Genomic DNA, 17,978 nt, shown 5'->3' with positions numbered 1-17,978 from the left:
AAAAAAGTACACAAGCATTGCATTAGCAACAACGTTAGCTTAGCACGCTATACAGGTTCACTAAACATAAACAAAAAGTGTCTCATAAAAAAAATATAAAATTTCGCTTACCAACATAATATGTACATTCTTTACAACAACCATACTTACGGACAAATCTTGTCCAAGGATCATATAAGCACAACATTACAACGTAGGCGTCAGCCCGAGACGTCGTGAAGCCATATTGAACTGGCAAGAAAACAATTAACCATGTCGCAAAGCCACCACAAGAGTTCGCTGTTAGACAGCACAAAAAGCCTTGCTGTAAAACTTACCAAAAGGCAGAATACTGTCTGAGCGGGACATGTGCGTTAATTGCGTCAAATATTTTAACATGATTAATTTAAAAAATTAATTACCGCACGTTAACGCGATAATTTTGACAGCCCTAAATAAACATTTTGGAACACCTAAGTTCTTTATTAACGTATAAATAAATAACATAAATATCAATAATAAATCATAAACAATGATGTCAAATGCTGCTGGCATTAACTAGTGCAAAAAAAAGTAAACGGAAACACTGAGACTTCACCTCTTTAACAGGAGTCAAAACAATTCTTACTCTTTTTGTGGTATGTCATTGTCTATATTGTTCTAAATGTTAAAATGAATTGCAATGTCCCGGACAACCATTTTCAGAATACTTTGTGTGTGAGTTCAGATGCTTTTTCTGGTGCGCATTCCGCATTTTATTTGGGGGGGCAGGGGAAAATCTGCTCAACTTTTGTTTGTTTTAACCTGAAAATAGAGGGCACACTGAAATATTACCACAATTATTTTGAATTAGAGGTACACATACTCACAGTAACAAAAATTAAATATATAGTATTATTTTTATAGCATACTACTATATGTATATACACAATGATACTTTATAATATAAAGTAACATTAGTGCAGTCATGGATTACAGTACGCAGGCCATTGCTGTTTCCATATATATTTTCCCCAAGTGGGAGCTTCCATGATTCCAATAAATGTAATAATTTAAAATATATATATATATAATATGTACCGGTATATTAATTATTGTATTAAATAAAAATGCACGTTGATACGACGCACATAAAGGTAACTTCCATTTTAAAAAACATCGTTAGAAAGTTGTTTGGACTTACAATCCGCTAGCTTGTTGTTTCTTATTGACTTCGAAAATTATACTCTGGTGACGGCGCTTCAAGTGTTCGTTCATAGCCGACGTGCTACCGTGGTATGCGAGCTCAGCTTAGCAAAGAGTACACACAGTGGCACCCTCCATATTTTCCTTGAAATAATTCCAGGCTCTGGCTATTCTGGTCCGCTTTTTTTGGCTTTATGCCACTTTCACGTGTCACCAATTCTGCCCTTTTTGGTAATTGGCGGTGTTTTCAACTCCACGCCGTAATGAGGAGTGAACCGGCGATTCACTTGGCTCGTTGTCGTCGGTCCGTCCGATTTCCTCCTCAGGAAGGCGGCGGCGTGCATAAAAACATCGAGAGGCGTCGGATGGCTCTTTATGGTTACTTTTATTGACCAAAACAAAAACGTGAGGGATGCAGCAACTGAACTCTGCGCTACCCGTGCACTTTCCCAACTCACCGATCTCGCTCGCCCACTTTCTTCCTCTTTGCTCAATCTGACAATGCCGGTCACATTGAAATAACAGCGGCCCCCTTGGGGGTGCCATTAACAACCGCTTGCATCGCGCGGGCCCGCCATTCTAAACTTTATCCGCATGTAATTTTTTTTTAACCCGTCATTACCCGTCGACGGTATGTTTTGCCCGTCGACGCATTTACGTCATCGATGATAGTCGGGACAGCTCTACTTGTAATATTTATTGCACCTCACCAGCAACAGATTTATCCTACACTTGAAGTGCAACAAAAATAAACAGATTTGAATTGCTTACCACAGATGTCGACAAAAGCTTTGTCCCGGGACAAAAAATTACACTTTACATGCATATTCTTTCCTTTAATTTCGACCAACTTGAAATAGTGTTTATATTTCCACCTCGTAAAGGACAAATTTTCCTCTGAATGCTCTGCCATCATATCCCTCTGCATCTGTTTTGCGTGTGTGTGTTTGCTGCACGCGCTGTTCCAGTTTGTGTGTGAAAACACCGGCTCTGAAGTACGTGCGCTATTAGGCTCGAGCGATTACGTCACAGAATGGGGGATCACGTGAGATTTGACAACAACGCAGCCATATTGGAAGCAGGTCTGGCTCGCGGGACATTAAACTTTAACTTGCCAGTTCGATAAAGAGACAAACTCGTTACTAAGGCGAAGAACAGATATGCGATCAAACTTAAGGACGTGAACAATGTTGACCCTTACGAGCAAGCCGAACACAAATGGAGTAAAGATGTCGACGGGCTTCCACAATTATGCGAAATGGACATTCTGCTGTATTTATTGTTTGGTGTATGTTACTAAACTCATCAGCGATTCCGAAATTACAAATCGCTACAAAGCTACAAACAGTTTTGCTGCGGATGGGTGCAGGACCTGCACATTATGACCGTATCAAACGGCAACTCCATCGTTCTTGTTTACTATTTTCATTGCCATGAACCTGAACGCACCACAAGTCTTGGATGACAAATAAACAGAGCAGACTCGCTACGGCTGGTAGTTTCTTCAATTTATTCAAAGTAAGTAACACAACGCTTTTGACCGTCAGTAACGATAACGGCGTTGTAACGGCGGAAAAAATAATTAGTAAGATTACCCCGTTACTGAAAAAATAACGCCGTTATGTAACGGCGTTATTTATAACAGCGTTATTCCCAACACTGTTTATGTATCTGTCATCTACTGTATGTAATGTTATCATTGTTTCTTTGTAATCTACAAAAACACACCGCAATAAAGTGCCTGAGACAGCATTAAAAAAAAACTTAAATAGCATTATTATGTGAATTAAAATCATATTTTGAGACAAATAGACTATATACAACAATTTGGCAAAGCGCAGATGCCGAGAAATGAGTCTTTTAATCTGCCGTTTAGTCCCGCCTGTCAATATAGCGCTCTAGCATCCCCAGCTGGAAGATGACGTCGGCAGGGTAACAATTTTCAGCTGATTTAGAACTCAGCCCATTGAGGGGGAAGATTCAGAACGAGAGATATGCGACAGACAGCAGCAAATTGTCATCAGTTTTTCAATCTCTCCACTCCAATACAGGATATTCTTATAAGTATTTTTCCTCAGTTGGTAAATTAATCGTATGGTCATGACAATAATATGAATATGAAATGTTAAATATTAAAAATGCATTTTTTTCAGTACGACAGGGCAAAATTATTGCATAATGGTCAAAACTGGCGACTTCTCAACCTTCGAAACAGTATTTTATGCCACTGGAGTTAGTCCAGCTTTTGTCATTTCCCTGCATTTTCCTTCAAAGATGGAGAAAAGAGCGTAAACAAAACAGGAGGCGTGACAGCTAGCCGACATGCCAACCTGAACCGAACGGCTTTTCCAAGTCTTTTTCTCGCCTTTCGAAAACAAAAAAATTACACAAGACTACCCTGACTCATGTCACACACGCCGGCGGGGTTGATTGTCTTCACCGATCGGCCAGCCCCTGGCGGCGAGCAAGTTACAGCTTGTCGTTCTGCTGCAGGCAGAGAGGGGAGAGAGGGGAATGAACGCCGAAAATAGCGCATTCGGGGGGGCTGCCCGAACCCAAGCCGAGGATAGTGGTCTATTGGTGGGCACACGAAGAGGAGTGGAAGTGATCATGGTGTGTGACAAGCCACCGGTCGTTGGCCGAGTGGCCTTCTCGGTGAACAGGGGAGCATTGTAACCCACAAAATGCAAGCCACCCCCTTATTAAAAAGTGTGCCATGATCCCAGAATTTGACATAATACAAAACATGTAGTTTACTTTCTCCTTGGTCCAATGGTCCCGCAGTTGTAAGTATTTAGTCAACCACCAATTGTGCAAGTTCTCCTACTTGAAAAGATTAGAGAGGCATGTAATTGTCAACATGGGTAAACCTAAACGATGAGAGACAGAATGTGGAAAAAAAAAACAGAATCACATTGTTTGATTTTGAAAGAATTTATTTTCAAATTAGAGTGGAAAATAAGTATTTGGTCACCTACAAACAAGATTTCTGGCCTTCAAAACGGTCTAACTTCTAACAAGGTCAAACAAGGCTCCACTCGTTACCTGTATTAATGGAACCTGTTTTAACTAATTATCTGTATAAAAGACATCTGTCCACATCCTCAGTCAGTCACACTCCAAACTCCACTATCGCCAAGACCAAAGAGCTGTCGAAGGACACCAGAGACAAAATTGTAGACCTGCACCAGGCTGGGATGACTGAATCTGCAATAGCGCTTGGTGTAAAGAAATCAACTGTGGGAGCAGTTATTAGAAAATGGAAAACATACAAGACCACTGATAATCTCCCTCGATCTGGGGCTCCATGCAAGATCTTTTGACCCCGTGGCGTCAAAATGATAGAAAGAACGGTGAGCAAAAATTCCAGAACCACACGGGGGGGCCTAGTGAATGACCTACAGAGAGCTGGGACCACAGTAACAAAGGCTATCAGTGTTCCCCTGCTGAAGAAAGTACACGTCCAGGCCCGTCTGCGGTTCGCTAGAGAGCATTTGGATGATCCAGAAGAGGACTGGGAGAATGTGTTATGGTCAGATGAAACCAAAATAGTAGTTTTTGGTAGAAACACAGGTTCTCGTGTTTGGAGTAGAAAGAATACTGAATTGCATCCGAAGAACACCATACCCACTGTGAAGCATGGGGGTGGAAACATCATGCTTTGGGGCTGTTTTTCTGCAAATGGACCAGGAGGACTGATCTGTGTAAAGGAAAGAATGAATGGGGCCATGTATCGAGATATTTTCAGTGAAAATCTCCTTCCATCAGCAAGGGCATTGAAGATGAGATGTGGCTGGGTCTTTGAGCATGACAATGATCCTAAACACACAGCCAGGGCAACAAAGGAGTGGCTTCGTAAGAAGCATTTCAAGATCTTGGAGTGGCCTAGCCAGTCTCCAGATCTCAACCCCATTGAAAATCTGTGGAGGGAGTTGAAAGTCCGTGTTGCCCAATGACAGCCCCAAACATCACTGCTCTAGAGTAGATCTGCATGGAGGAATGGGCCAAAATACCAGCAACAGTGTGTGAAAAGCTTGTGAAGAGCTACAGAAAACGTTTGGCCTCCGTTATTGCCAACAAAGCGTACATAACAAAGTATTGAGATGAAGTTTTGGTACTGACCAAATACGTATTTTCCACCATGACTTTCAAATAAATTCTTTCAAAATCAAACAATGTGATTTTCGTTTTTTTTTTTCCCCCCACACATTCTGTCTCTCATGCTTTAGGTTTACCCATGTTGACAATTACATGCCTCTATAATATTTTCAAGTGGGAGAACTTGCACAATTAGTGGTTGACTAAATACTTATTTGCCCCACTGTATGTTTTCCCAGTATTTAACTCCTTACATGCAATTGATGGCGATCAACATCCAGTTCATTTAAACTGGAAGGACTGGCCGTGAATGCTCATCTTTCAGTGCCATTCTCGGCACTAGACGGCCAATCCATTTTGACTGGGAGGGGCGAGTTAAAAGTGCCCTGTAGGGGTTAAAAAAAAAAATCACAATTCATGCATGAAAAGGTAAATTGATATTTTTGTTCTGTTTTGTTACATCTTCCATCTTGACTTTTTCAGGGTCTCCTCAAAGAACGGGTGGACGCTCAACCTCGCCAGCTCTTCTTGGACGTCAAGCGCGTGTTTCCCGTCACGTTTCCCAACGAGAAACCGCCATCCGTCCGCGCGGATCAGCTGACCATCCCGGACTCCCTCAAGATATCCTTCCTTCGCAGAGTGTGAACTTTTTCTGGACAACACGCAATTTAAATATGCCATATTTTTTTTATTGGAAGCAGAACACAACGAGTCATATCGTCCCAGTAACTCCCAAAAACATAAATGTAAAAAAAAAAAAAAAAAAAAAACACATTATAAACATCTCGTGTATAAAAAATGTCCCATGCAACTACTTTGCAACACTTCACATCATAATCATCCGTGATACGTATTTATATATTCACAAACATTTTGGAAAAATAGAAAAAAAGATATCAAAATAAAGGAGACGACATCAAAATATTACGCGTGCTGGCACAATACATTTTGAGAAAAATTGATTTTTGTTGTTGTTTTTTTGTTACAACGTTCCTATCATGCACCATTGGTGGACATACAGGACCGTGCATGTAGGGCAGAACATGCACGTCTGTCCCCTTAGTTGTGTGCTTTTTACATGATTTTTTTTTTTTTTTTTTTTAATAATTTTTTTTTTGCTTGTGCTTCCATCCCCAAATTTCTGCATGCCTCTGAAAAACGTCGCTGTGGACGGCGAGAAATTTGGTGACATTAGCGACAACATTGCATGTCACCCACATGTTCTCCAAGGAGGAAACGAGGTGCACGTGCCACACAGACGCTAATTCATTCAGCTCATTTGACTCATCCAAGCAGATGCGCACACTCAGACACACACAGACGGACGGACGGACGGACAGTAACATCCACGCGAAAAGCTTCCCTGAGCCACACTGAAAAGAAGAAAATTGGGGCACTATCCGAATAAAGCTGGAATATTAAAAGTTGTTAACTGTATTTCCCAAGATATTATGTAAACTGAATTGTGATGTTAAAAAGTGTAACACAGATTCATTGGGAATAAAGTTGAAATATTACAAGAATGCAGTTTTGTGGTGTGGACGCAAGTTGTATTAAAAAGTTCATGTATGGTGGACGCATATTTGCAGATTCACAATTTTCTTATTGGTATTTTACTGAAACTGATTTAATCCCTTATAGGGCAAATAGATATTTTTGGTAAAAACTTAAGACCTTGTGTTCACATAACTATATTTTTATATACCAAATATATAGATTTATACAGTGGGGAGAACAAGTATTTGATACACTGCCGATTTTGCTGGTTTTCCCACTTGCAAAGCATGTAGAGGTCTGTAATTTGTATCAAAATAAGTTCTCTTCAACTGTGAGGGACGGAATCTAATACAAAAAAAACAATCACGTTGTATGATTTTTAAATAATTTCATTTAATTGCATGAAATAAGTATTTGATACATCACAAAAATCAAACTTAATATTTGGTACTGAAACCTTTGTTTGCTATTACAGATACCAAACGTTTCCTGTAGTCCTTGACAAGGTTTGCACACACTGCAGCAGGGATTTTAGCCCACTCCTCCATGCAGATCTTCTCCAGAGCCTTCAGGTTTCGGGGCTGCTGCCGGGCAACACGGACTTTCAGCTCCCTCCATAGATTTTCTATCTGATTCAGATCTGGTGACTGGCTAGGCCACTCCAGGACCTTAAGATGCTTCTTACGGAGCCACTCTTTAGTTGCCTTGGCTGTGTGCTTTGGGTCGTTGTCATGCTGGAAGACCCAGCCACGACCCATCTTCAGGGCTCTCACTGAAGGAAGGAGGTTGTCAGCCAAGATCTGGTGATACATATCCCCATCCATCCTCCCCTCAATATGGTGCAGTCATCCTGTACCCTTGGCAGAGAAGCAGCCCCCAAAAAATGTTTCCTCCTCCATGTTTCACGGTTGGGATGGTGTTCTTGGGGTTGTACTCATCCTTCTTTTTCCTCCAAACACGATGAGCCGAGTTTAGACTAAAACGTTCAATTTTGGTCTCATCCGACCACATGACCTTCTCCCACTGCTCCTCTGGATCATCCAGATGGTCAGTGGCAAACTTCAGACGTGTCTGGACATGCACTGGCTTCAGCAGCAGGACCTTGGGTGCGCTGTAGGATTTTAATCCATGACGGCGTAATGTGTTTTCGATGGTTTTCTTCGAGACTGTGGTTCCAGCTCTCATCAGGTCATTGACCAGGTCCTGCCGTGTAGTTCTGGGCCCATCCCTCACCTTCCTCATGATCAGTGATGCCCCACAAGGTGAGATCTTGCATGGAGCCCCAGAACAAGGCAGATTGACCGTCAACTTGAACTTCTTCCATTTTCTAATAATCGCTCCAACAGTTGTTACCTTCTCACCAAGCTGCTTGCTTATTTTCCTGTAGCCCATTCCAGCCTTGTGCAGGTCTATTATTTTATCCCTGATGTCCATACACAGCTCTTTGGTCTTGGCCATTGTGGAGAGGTTGGAGTTTGTTTGTTTGAGCATGTGAACAGGTGTCTTTTATACAGGTAACAAGTTCAAACAGGTGCAGTTATTTCCGGTAATGAGTGGAGAAAAGGAGGGGTTCTTAAAAAGAACTAAGAGCCGAAATATTTACTAGTTGGTAATGTATCAAATACTTATTTCATGCAGTTAAATACAAATGTATTATTTAAAAATTATACAATGTGATTTTCTGGATTTTTGTATTAGATTCCGTCCCTTCCAGTTGAAGAGAACTTATGATACAAATTACAGACCTCTACATGGCTTGCAAGTGGGAAAACCAGCAAAATCGGCAGTGTATCAAATACTTGTTCTCCCCACTGTACATTTTCTATGAGTAAAAACAATTATAAATGTTGAAAACAAAATTATAATAAAAACGGAGCTAAACTGTGGTTATGGCCCCCAAGATACTATAAAGTGGATAATTTAGCAATAATGTGTTGAACAAGTTCCCTATATTTTGGCAAAAAACAAAAATTCAATAGGTGTTATTCATTGGTGAAAATATCATATTCATGACTCAAGTCATACAACTCTGACATTAAAGTGCCTGTGACACGTTAAATAATAAATAGCAATATTATGTGAAATAAAATATTTTGAGACAATTGGACTATATACAACAATTTCGGAAAGCGCAGATGACGAGAAATGAGTCTTTTAAACTGCCGTTTAGCCCCGCCTGGCATTATAGCGCTCTAGCGCTCCATCTGTGTGATGACGTCGGCAGAGTGACGATTTCAGCTGATTTACAATTCAGTCCAATGGGGAAGATTCAGAGCGAGGAAAATGCGACAAAAAGCAGCAAAATGTCATCAATGTTTTTATCTTTCCAGTATTTTTTACAGGATCTTCTTTTTATCTAAGTATTTTTCCCCAATTGCTAAATAAACTATGGTCATAACAAATAACAGCCATGTGCTAAATGGAATATGAAATATTAAAAATGCATTTATTCAGTACGACAGGGCTAAATTACTGCATAATGGTCAAAACTGCCCGACTTCTTAAACCTCCTCAACGGTATTTTATGCCACTGGAGTTAGTCTGTCTTTTGTCATTTCCCTGTCCCGGTTTCGGAGACTGAAGAAAGACTAAACAAAAGAGGAGGCGTGAGAGCAAGGCGACATGCTAACCTGAACTGAGCGGCTTTTCCTCGCCTTTCGAAAACGAAAAATCACACAAAACTACCCCGACTCACGTCACAGATGGCGACGGGGTTGATTTTCACCGATCAGCCAGCCCCTGGCGGTGAGCAAGTTTCGGCTCGTCGTTCTGCTGCGGCCCCAGCAGTCGCAGTGCTCGTCACCGGGGACGCAGTGGGGAATGAAACGCCGAAAATGGCGCATCGAAGTCTCGACAAATTCGAGAATCTGAGACGAGAGCGGGGGGCTCCCCCCTTCCCAAGCTGAGGATAGCCCTCTATGCGAAGATGGCCGATTAGTCCGATGATGTCATAAATATATCGATAGCTTCCACACACATCCAAGCGGTCCATTTCATTCAGGAGTATAAAATACCACATATGAAATAAACATGTTTTTGCGTCACAGGCACTTTAAGTCGTGATTTACGGAGGAATACATTTTTACGACGAAAATCAGTCATTTACAATGTGAAGACAAACTGGAAATTTTTGAAAAAATTTGACACGTTCTGGTAAAGTCTGCTTTCATTTCTGGTACCTTTCGAATTTAACTCTTGTTTTTCTTGTTGTCAGTGTGACCTTTCCACTACATCACCCAAACATCACCTCAAATCAAATTTTGTTAAATCGTTGATTTCCAAGAATCCTCTTTAAACCCCTTGTCTCCAAAACACACAAAAAAAGCAATTCGGTCTCTACTAAAACTGCAGCAAAAAATTGGCCCTTGACATTAAAAGACTTTTTTTTTTTTTAAAAACAATATAGCCACCAATACTTGTGCTGATATCACGAGAGGAATATTCACTATGTAAACATTATGAGACTGCTTGAAACAAGCGAAACTTTTGATTGGACGAATCAGATGCATAGAGGTCCAGGGGGAAGCGCTTGTCCCTATAACGTACACCCTGGATGTGACCCCAATATTCACAATGTGAAGATTGTATCCCTTTTGAACAAGTAGGCGAGAATCCTCGTGAATGTTTGTCATTTCAGAATTGGATTACATTTTAATTCCCGTATTGGCCCGAATATAAGACTGATTATAAGACGACCCCCTCTTTCAGACTCAAGTTTGACAAAAAAAAAAGACTTTTTGAACACCAAATTAATTTTTATGCAGAAAATAATTTCAGTACATCTGAAACAAATGCTTATAACAATACATTTGATTAAAAAAACATGTTATTTTGCCTCATTCAAATCTTAATATCTGAACATTAAAATATGTAAAGTGCAATCACATTCGTAAATGAATTGCTTCTGGTTTTTGAAATGTAAATAAACCAATCTATTGTGATAAAACAACAAAATTGCAATAACTGCATTAACCATTAAATTTAAGTCTAACTGTAACTGTAGTCTTGAAACAAATCTGAATAAGGAAAAACATTGCAATAAAATAATGCCAACTAGTTAAACTTGAGAGTAGCTGAGATCTATCAAGACAGAACATTGCTTCAATGATATCTGGCGCCATCTTGCGTCATGAATGGGTATAACGTCTAGACCACGAATATAAGACGACCCCCACTTTTTCAGTCTTATTTCAATGCAAAAAACACCATCTTATATTCGGGCCAATATGGTAATCCATAGTGTCCGAGAAAGGATTGCTTGAATATATTTCAAATATGAATTATCCGTGGAAAGAAATCTAGTAAGCTTGGGCTTTTGCTCAGCAGTAAAAGCTAGCGGTTTAGCCACCCCTGAGAAAAAGCTAACAACTTGCAGCTTGCAACCCTGTTAATTTTTTTTTAGCATCGATCTATAGATGAGCTAATGAAACCTTTGCAATTTTTTTTCGGACTAAAAATGATTCACCCCCCAGTTTGGCTGTGAGTGCGACTTATACTCTGGAGCAGTGGTTCTTAACCCTTGAGAGTCGAAGGACGCGCCGGCGCGTCCTAAGCGCACGTCGTCTTTGAAGCGCCCTCACGTTTTAATTACGTGACCCACATGCCGTTGGTTGGTCTCGTTTTAAAGTGCGGAAGTTGCGGTTTACTCTCATTATTTGAAGTCAATCGACCAACTAAAACGTGAGATATTGTCATTTAAGTTTTATAGTTTTATTGCCCTCTCAAAAAAACATTAAAACGCTGTATGGATCATTTGTTTATGTCTATATTTCCATCATTTCTTGTCCTTTTTCAAAACGGAAGCTCCATGAAAAAAACACAAATCAAACGAACCCTTTCGAAGTCACAGTGGAAGCACAAAATGCGTTTTTTTAATAAATATAACTACCGTGCGAAGTTCCACCGAACGAGAGGGAGGAGTGTTCTGAAGCAGCGAGGTGGCGAGCGATGGCCGTTTGGATCGAGCAGCGACTTTGTGTGACTTTGAGAATGAACGGAAAATTAAATTTAGCGCAAGCAATTGTGCTTTTTGATCAACTTGAGGAAGAGGATGGTCCAAATTCGTCATCATCGTCTTCTTCGGAAGAGTCCTCGAGTGAAGATAGTGACGGATTTGAACACGTGGGTGACGCCATCGACGAGCAGAGGTAAGCAAACTCACTTTTTTTTTTATGCTGAAAAAGTTTCTTTTGAAAGTTTCTTTTGATATTGCAAGACAAAGTTAATTTTGATGCAATATAAGTGTGTGTTTGTGTATATAATAATAAAATGTGCATATCAGATCAAAGTCGTACGTGCACTGTGTGTATCCAAGGCAGGAATTTATAATTGTGGTGTTCTTCTTTCTATATGAAGATTAGGGATGTAGCACATATTCAGCTATGGTATTCTTTCTATTGTCATACATATATACAGCAATAAATAATAATGGAAATCTATATTTTTATTTTATACTTTATTATTTTCATAAATACTGACTTTTTTTCATGCACATTTATAGTGACAATGAAAGTAAAGTGAAATGAAAATGGAAGGGTGGAAAGAGGACCGACACCCCATGGAAGTGTGGTCTGTGGGATGTAGCCCTGTGTCTAATTCCAGGACGAAACTGCTTTTTGGAGTGGCATGTCTGAAAAAAAATTAACTTGTTTATTGTAAATATTTTTGAAAATGCTTTTTTCCCCCAATGTTATATATATATTTTTTTCTTCCCACAATCAGTCTTCTCAATTTGTGTATATAAATGTGTGCTCAAGAAGCTTGATTGAGTGTACATAGTTTTCATCAGGTGATGGGCCGCAATACCTAAACTCATAAAGAGATGGCCTCTAAACACTTTTTGTGTTAGATGGTATATTTTTTCACTGTTCTTCACTGTTTGGTCTGCTGTATATAACCTGTTTTGACTAGAGCATGTATAAAGGCAAAAAACGCCTATGGCTATACCTGTTGTTTATGTTGAATTGTCAAATATAAGACTATTTATTCTAAATTTTTTTGGTTGAATGTTCATCCTAACATGTTGAATAAATATTACAAAGTTTCAAAACGGTTCGTTACGCATGTTTGGTTGTCAATTGGACATCAATATTAAAAATTTTGACAAAACGATTTTGGAATTTTTGGTCTTTTTGGGACCAAAATGATGATTTATAATTGGTCAGTGAAGGAAACAACAGTTTGGACATAAAGTTCAAGGTGTCACAAAAAAAGGGACCAAACCAGGCCATCGTAAACAATTCTTTCTTTGAAATATAAAGGCAACTTCAAAGGCATGCAAAATCAGACAAAATAGGCCCAGACCTTAAAGGGTTAACCTGAGTTTGATCGAACCCCAGGGGTTTGGTGAGTAAGTCTAAGTTAGCCAAAGGTAAAGAATCGCAGAGCCCTATTTTCGTACGCTGATTAAATGTAAAGTGGCTTTTTAGGCCAGGTTTTGGATTGGTTTGCTCCCAATTTACAGGTTTAATCCATTTCTTTTAACTACAAGTCCTCGATCTGATGGGAGGAGGAATTGGTTTGCTCAGTGGAAGGTCGACTCGCACTTGTTATGAGGGAATGCAACAGACCAATGGGCAGCGTGGTCTCTAATTTTGACCTATTTATAAAACATGAGGTCAAAATAAGAATCTTGAACAGGAATTTGCTAAATTATTAGTTTGCTAGCTTTGATACATCGCCTTTGAATTTGAAAAAATTGCTTTATTATTTAATTCCGAAAGGTTCGGTGAATCCACATGTGAAACTTGTGGGTTTCGGCACCTTTCATAAGGTTAAGAACCACTGCTCTGTAGTGATTTATGTGTGAAATTTTAACACATTATGATATAAATCCATTGTATTTAGTGATCAGGAAAGCCACTGATGGTTTGGAAAACTTAGCATGTTCTTTATGCTATAGTTATGAGTAACTCAACAGCTATGTTACGTTAATATAATGGGGACGTTCTCAGTTCGTTGTTCATGCATCATGTAACGTTAGCATATGGTACTTATTCAGCCTGTTGTTCTCTATTGTATTTTTATTTTAAATTTCATTTCAAGATACCATGTCTGTTCTTGGTAATGGATTTTATCAAATAAATTCCCCCCCCAAAATGCTACTGAGGGCGCTTTCACACTAGCACTGTTTGGTCCGTTTTAAACGGACCAGAGTTGTTTTTCTCAGATAGTCCGCTTCGTTTTGTAAATGTGAACGCGCATTTCAACTCTAATTTGGTCCAAACAAACGATCTCAGGTCCGCTTAAAAATCGTGGGTCTCGGTCAGCTTTAAGCGCACCCTGCTTTGCTTGTGAATGCAACCGGAGCAGGGTCTGCTTTAGCTACTTTATGTGCATGCTATGACGGTACATGCAGGGCATCCATGGAAGCGGAAGTACAGCGCACACGCTATTCAAAATCAACAATGGCAAGATGACGATTAGCCATGGCCAAATGTTGTTGTGCTGCGCTAAGCAGTTGCATTTGATACGGAGAATCATGTTTTACTCCGGCGGTTGTGTTTTGCATGGTGCTGCTGAACGTACCGTGTAAGAGTGACAGTGAAATAGACAGGCGGAGCCTATCGGGGCAGCCGTTTCGTGAGTTTCGCTCTCCTGGAAGTGGTGACAATTTGACAGTCCAAAAAGTCACGAAAGTGAGAGCGATTGGACTCCTGTGTGACTTGGAGTGCCACGCGGTTCCTTTTCGTGGTTTAATTTTCCCCTATGTATTTTTCATATACTCCCTCGGCATTGAGTTGGGAGGGAACTGCCTCGCTCGGCTATGCTATGCTACATTACGTGCAGTGTCACAGCACCACGCTGTGACGCTCCAAGCTCCCTCCCGTCCCAGGAGGGAGGCATTTTCTCTTCTATTTGTCCAATCAATGAGTGCGCCTTTCGTCCACGTGATGCTACTTGGAAAGTTCGCTTGGCACAGTGTGAATGCTGAACCTTTTCAACAACACATTTGCAAGTGTTGCTGCGAATTAGCTCTCCAACCAGACTGTTGTCCTCTTGGTTTAGTGTGAAAGCGCCCTTACAGTCCGAAAATAAGGTACTTATTTTGGCGCATTTTCCAATACTTTTGAAACCAAAATGTCTTCCGATTTTGGAATGACTCATTTGCTTTCATGTTTCTTACCACTGTTCTGCTCTTATTTTGTTCACTTGGCTGTGCTTCTTTTTCACGTTTTCTACGTTGTCCACTGTTGTCGGACTGCGACGCTCTCATTTCTCACACAGTCCCTTTTAAAAAAGGAAGCAGGAATGAAGACCCTGTGGTTGGTAACCATCACACTAACGTGATGTGCTCTACGGGTCAGAATTGGGTGGACAACTTGTGGCACGCGGGTCATGTACGGCCCTGAAACGCGATGTAATTCTAAAAACAAACTCAGAGGTTAGTTTGGTCTTTGCATGGTAATACCTCAGCATTTTAGAATGGCACTACAGCCCTTTTTTAGCAGACGTCCAACTTGATGGTCCACTTATCCATAATGACTTGTGCTTCATGTCGAAATATCACCTCACATAGACGTGTTTGTGCGTGGGAAACTTGGCACCTTCCATCTGGAATGTTGACACTCATAACAAAGAGGGAGTAAACCATGACACCAACATCGCACTGCGATTTTGGCTTGTGTTGGCAACACATACACACACACACACACAGACTCATGCACTCATGTCATCACAAAGACAACGGGTGTACGAGACAGAAGGCATTGAGGGTGTCAGGCAGTGTGCTCTGTTCCACCAACTAACATCATTTTCATTAATGATTTGACTCCTAACTATATTTGTATAAATATAATCTGGCAAAAATGAGTAAACAATACGTGTATTTCTTCCCTAAGACTTTTGGAATGTTATCTTTCCACCTTTTTGCACTTAAACACATTTTAGCGGTGACCTTCTCTAAGACCAATAAAACCCTGTGCGGCCAAACGAGACGTGTGACGGCACGCGTGATATATGAGGTGTGTCAGAAAAGTTCCAGGACTGGAGTCGCTAAGGATTTTTCAAGCCTGACCTTATTAACCCCTTTTAGTGTTGGTCAAAAGTAGATCCTGAGTACATATCTGTACTGTATAATTTGGCCTCTATGGCTTTTATGTGTTCGACTTGAATCTCAAAGCACCACTGTATAAATTTTTGACGTCAGTCCTGGAACTTTTCCGACAATCCCGATAAACGCCACAATTGATCATTTGTATCCCAACCAGAATGAACGTATTTACAGCACTGAGGGCGGTTCATCCACGCCCTTCTTCAGCCGAGCGCTGGTCCGACTTGAGCTTGACGAACTCCTTGGCCACGTCGTCGTTGTTGCGCTGCGACAGGATGCGCAAGACGGTCAGGCCCGTCTCGTCCATGTGGACACGCTTGCCCAGTGGCAGCCAGCAGGCCACACTGCCCTTGGAGGCCACGTCCTTCAGCTGCAGCACTGCCATTCCCACTGTGCGATCCTCGCGGGCAAAGCAGTAGTCTTTGACGCACACCTGCAGTTCGTAACACTCGGGGCCCACCTCGCTACTCAGCGTGCTGATGAGACAAAGACAAAAAAACACTTTGAAGATGTCCAACTTTTTACTGCTGGCGTTAGACATCTAAAATATTTGAACTCGAAAAATAAACGCTATGATTAAGAATACAAAATTAGAAGAATAGACAGATCCGTCCATCCTTGATTCATCATAGTCAGTAGGGCTGCAACTAACGATTATAATCGATTAATTGGACAAATGTCACTATTTTTAATTGCCTTCAAAATTTACCTTGAAGTTGTTTTAGGCATGTTGTAAGGAACAATGAAGACAAAATGGATGACTTTCTTTCAAAAATATTTTATGACAGCTTCCTGACTTAGCTGTAGTCAACAACTGTATCGATTATCAAATTCGTTGGCAACTAATTTATTAATCGATTAGTTGTTGCAGCCTTATTATGAAGCTAGTTTAGACAGATCTCTGAAAATTGACAAGTGAATTGTTGTTTTCCAAAGTAAAAGCAGATTTTTGTTCATGTACTACTTTGACTTAACAAAAAATATCATGAAGAAATCTGATATTTACAACTGAGAAGCTATATGTATGTTATAATTTCAAGAATTTAGACAAGTTTAAGGTGAAGATCGTAAACAATTAATTGGTAATCAAAATAGCTGTCGCTTAATTTGCTAATCGATTAGTTATCGATTAATTGTTGCACCTTTAATACAGTGGTACCTCTACTTACAAACGTCTCTACAAACGTTATTTTCAGGTTACGACAAGTTTAAATGGGAAAATATTGCCTCAAGAAATTTCAGGTTACGAGAGGAAAAAATACTATACAATACTGTAAAACAGGGGTCCCCAAACTTTTTCCTGTGAGGGCCACATAACTTTTTCCTTCTTAGATGAGGGGCCGGGGTCAGTTTGCGACAGAAAAAGTGTGACGATTGCAGGAGTGCCTAAATGTAAAAAATTCTTGTTTTTCAGAAAGCCACAATCAAATAACCCTTTCTGGATTCTTCACGGAACAAAAGTAAATAAAGTAAAAATAATAATATAATGTAATATATTATAATAATAAAAAATAGAAATGCACGATAATTATCGGTTCGATAAGTATCGGTCCAATAATAGGAATTATGACGTCATCCCAATAAATCCAATAACATTATTTATCAGCCCGATAATATACTGTATAATGTTTTTGCCACTGTGTCGGTGGATTGGGATGTGTGCGTTTTTTTCCACTCCTGTTTTGCCAGTATGCAAAGTTTTGTTACTGTTCTAGAGGCCGTATTTTTCCATCACTGAGTTATAAACCTTACTATGGCAATTAGCAAATTTTTTGCATTTTACCGTGTTAGTTATAAGTTAGTAAGTTATCGATAGGCCTTTTGGTTATTGATAGGCTTGCTGTTCTATAATTTCCAGGTTAAGAAAGTCGTTTTATGGGCCAAGACCACAAAAGTCTCCTCTCCTGTTGCCTCAAATGTTTTTATCTGATGACAAAGCACAATACCTGTTGGGTTTATGTTTTAGTTCAGTGCTCATTGTTCAGGGAACACATCTTCAATGACATTGACTAATTGATTGTGATTGACTCAAATTTTGTTTATTTGAAAAAATAAATATGGGCACTTTATTTTAAAAACTTCTTGTCTTTGTTTTAGTTCATCATAATAATATTCATGTCATCGTGAAAATTCTGGTTAGATCAAAGGCAAATCTATGCTCAATCCA

General features: G+C 40.0%; 2 protein-coding genes across 3 annotated transcripts in view; one reads left to right on the top strand and one right to left on the bottom strand.

The window, feature by feature from the left end:
- Positions 1 to 6,806, top strand: part of si:dkey-110c1.10 (unconventional myosin-Vb) — a 53,758-nt gene extending 46,952 nt beyond the window's left edge. For both annotated transcript variants that reach the window (XM_057840295.1, XM_057840297.1), the window contains one exon: positions 5,746 to 6,806. In XM_057840295.1, the coding sequence (XP_057696278.1) occupies positions 5,746 to 5,907 (162 nt within the window). In that variant the 3' untranslated portion in view covers positions 5,908 to 6,806. The remainder of the gene's footprint in view (positions 1 to 5,745) is intronic.
- Positions 5,713 to 17,978, bottom strand: part of unc13a (unc-13 homolog A (C. elegans)) — a 102,985-nt gene continuing 90,719 nt past the window's right edge. Inside the window, exon 42 of the mRNA XM_057840298.1 lies at positions 5,713 to 16,287. Within this exon, the coding sequence (XP_057696281.1) occupies positions 15,999 to 16,287 (289 nt within the window). The 3' untranslated portion in view covers positions 5,713 to 15,998. The remainder of the gene's footprint in view (positions 16,288 to 17,978) is intronic.

Source organism: Corythoichthys intestinalis, chromosome 7, assembly GCF_030265065.1.
Source record: "Corythoichthys intestinalis isolate RoL2023-P3 chromosome 7, ASM3026506v1, whole genome shotgun sequence".
NCBI classification, from domain to species: Eukaryota; Metazoa; Chordata; class Actinopteri; order Syngnathiformes; family Syngnathidae; genus Corythoichthys; species Corythoichthys intestinalis.
The sequence above is the reverse complement of the archived record's forward strand: the minus strand, read 5'-3'. Positions and strand labels throughout refer to the sequence as shown.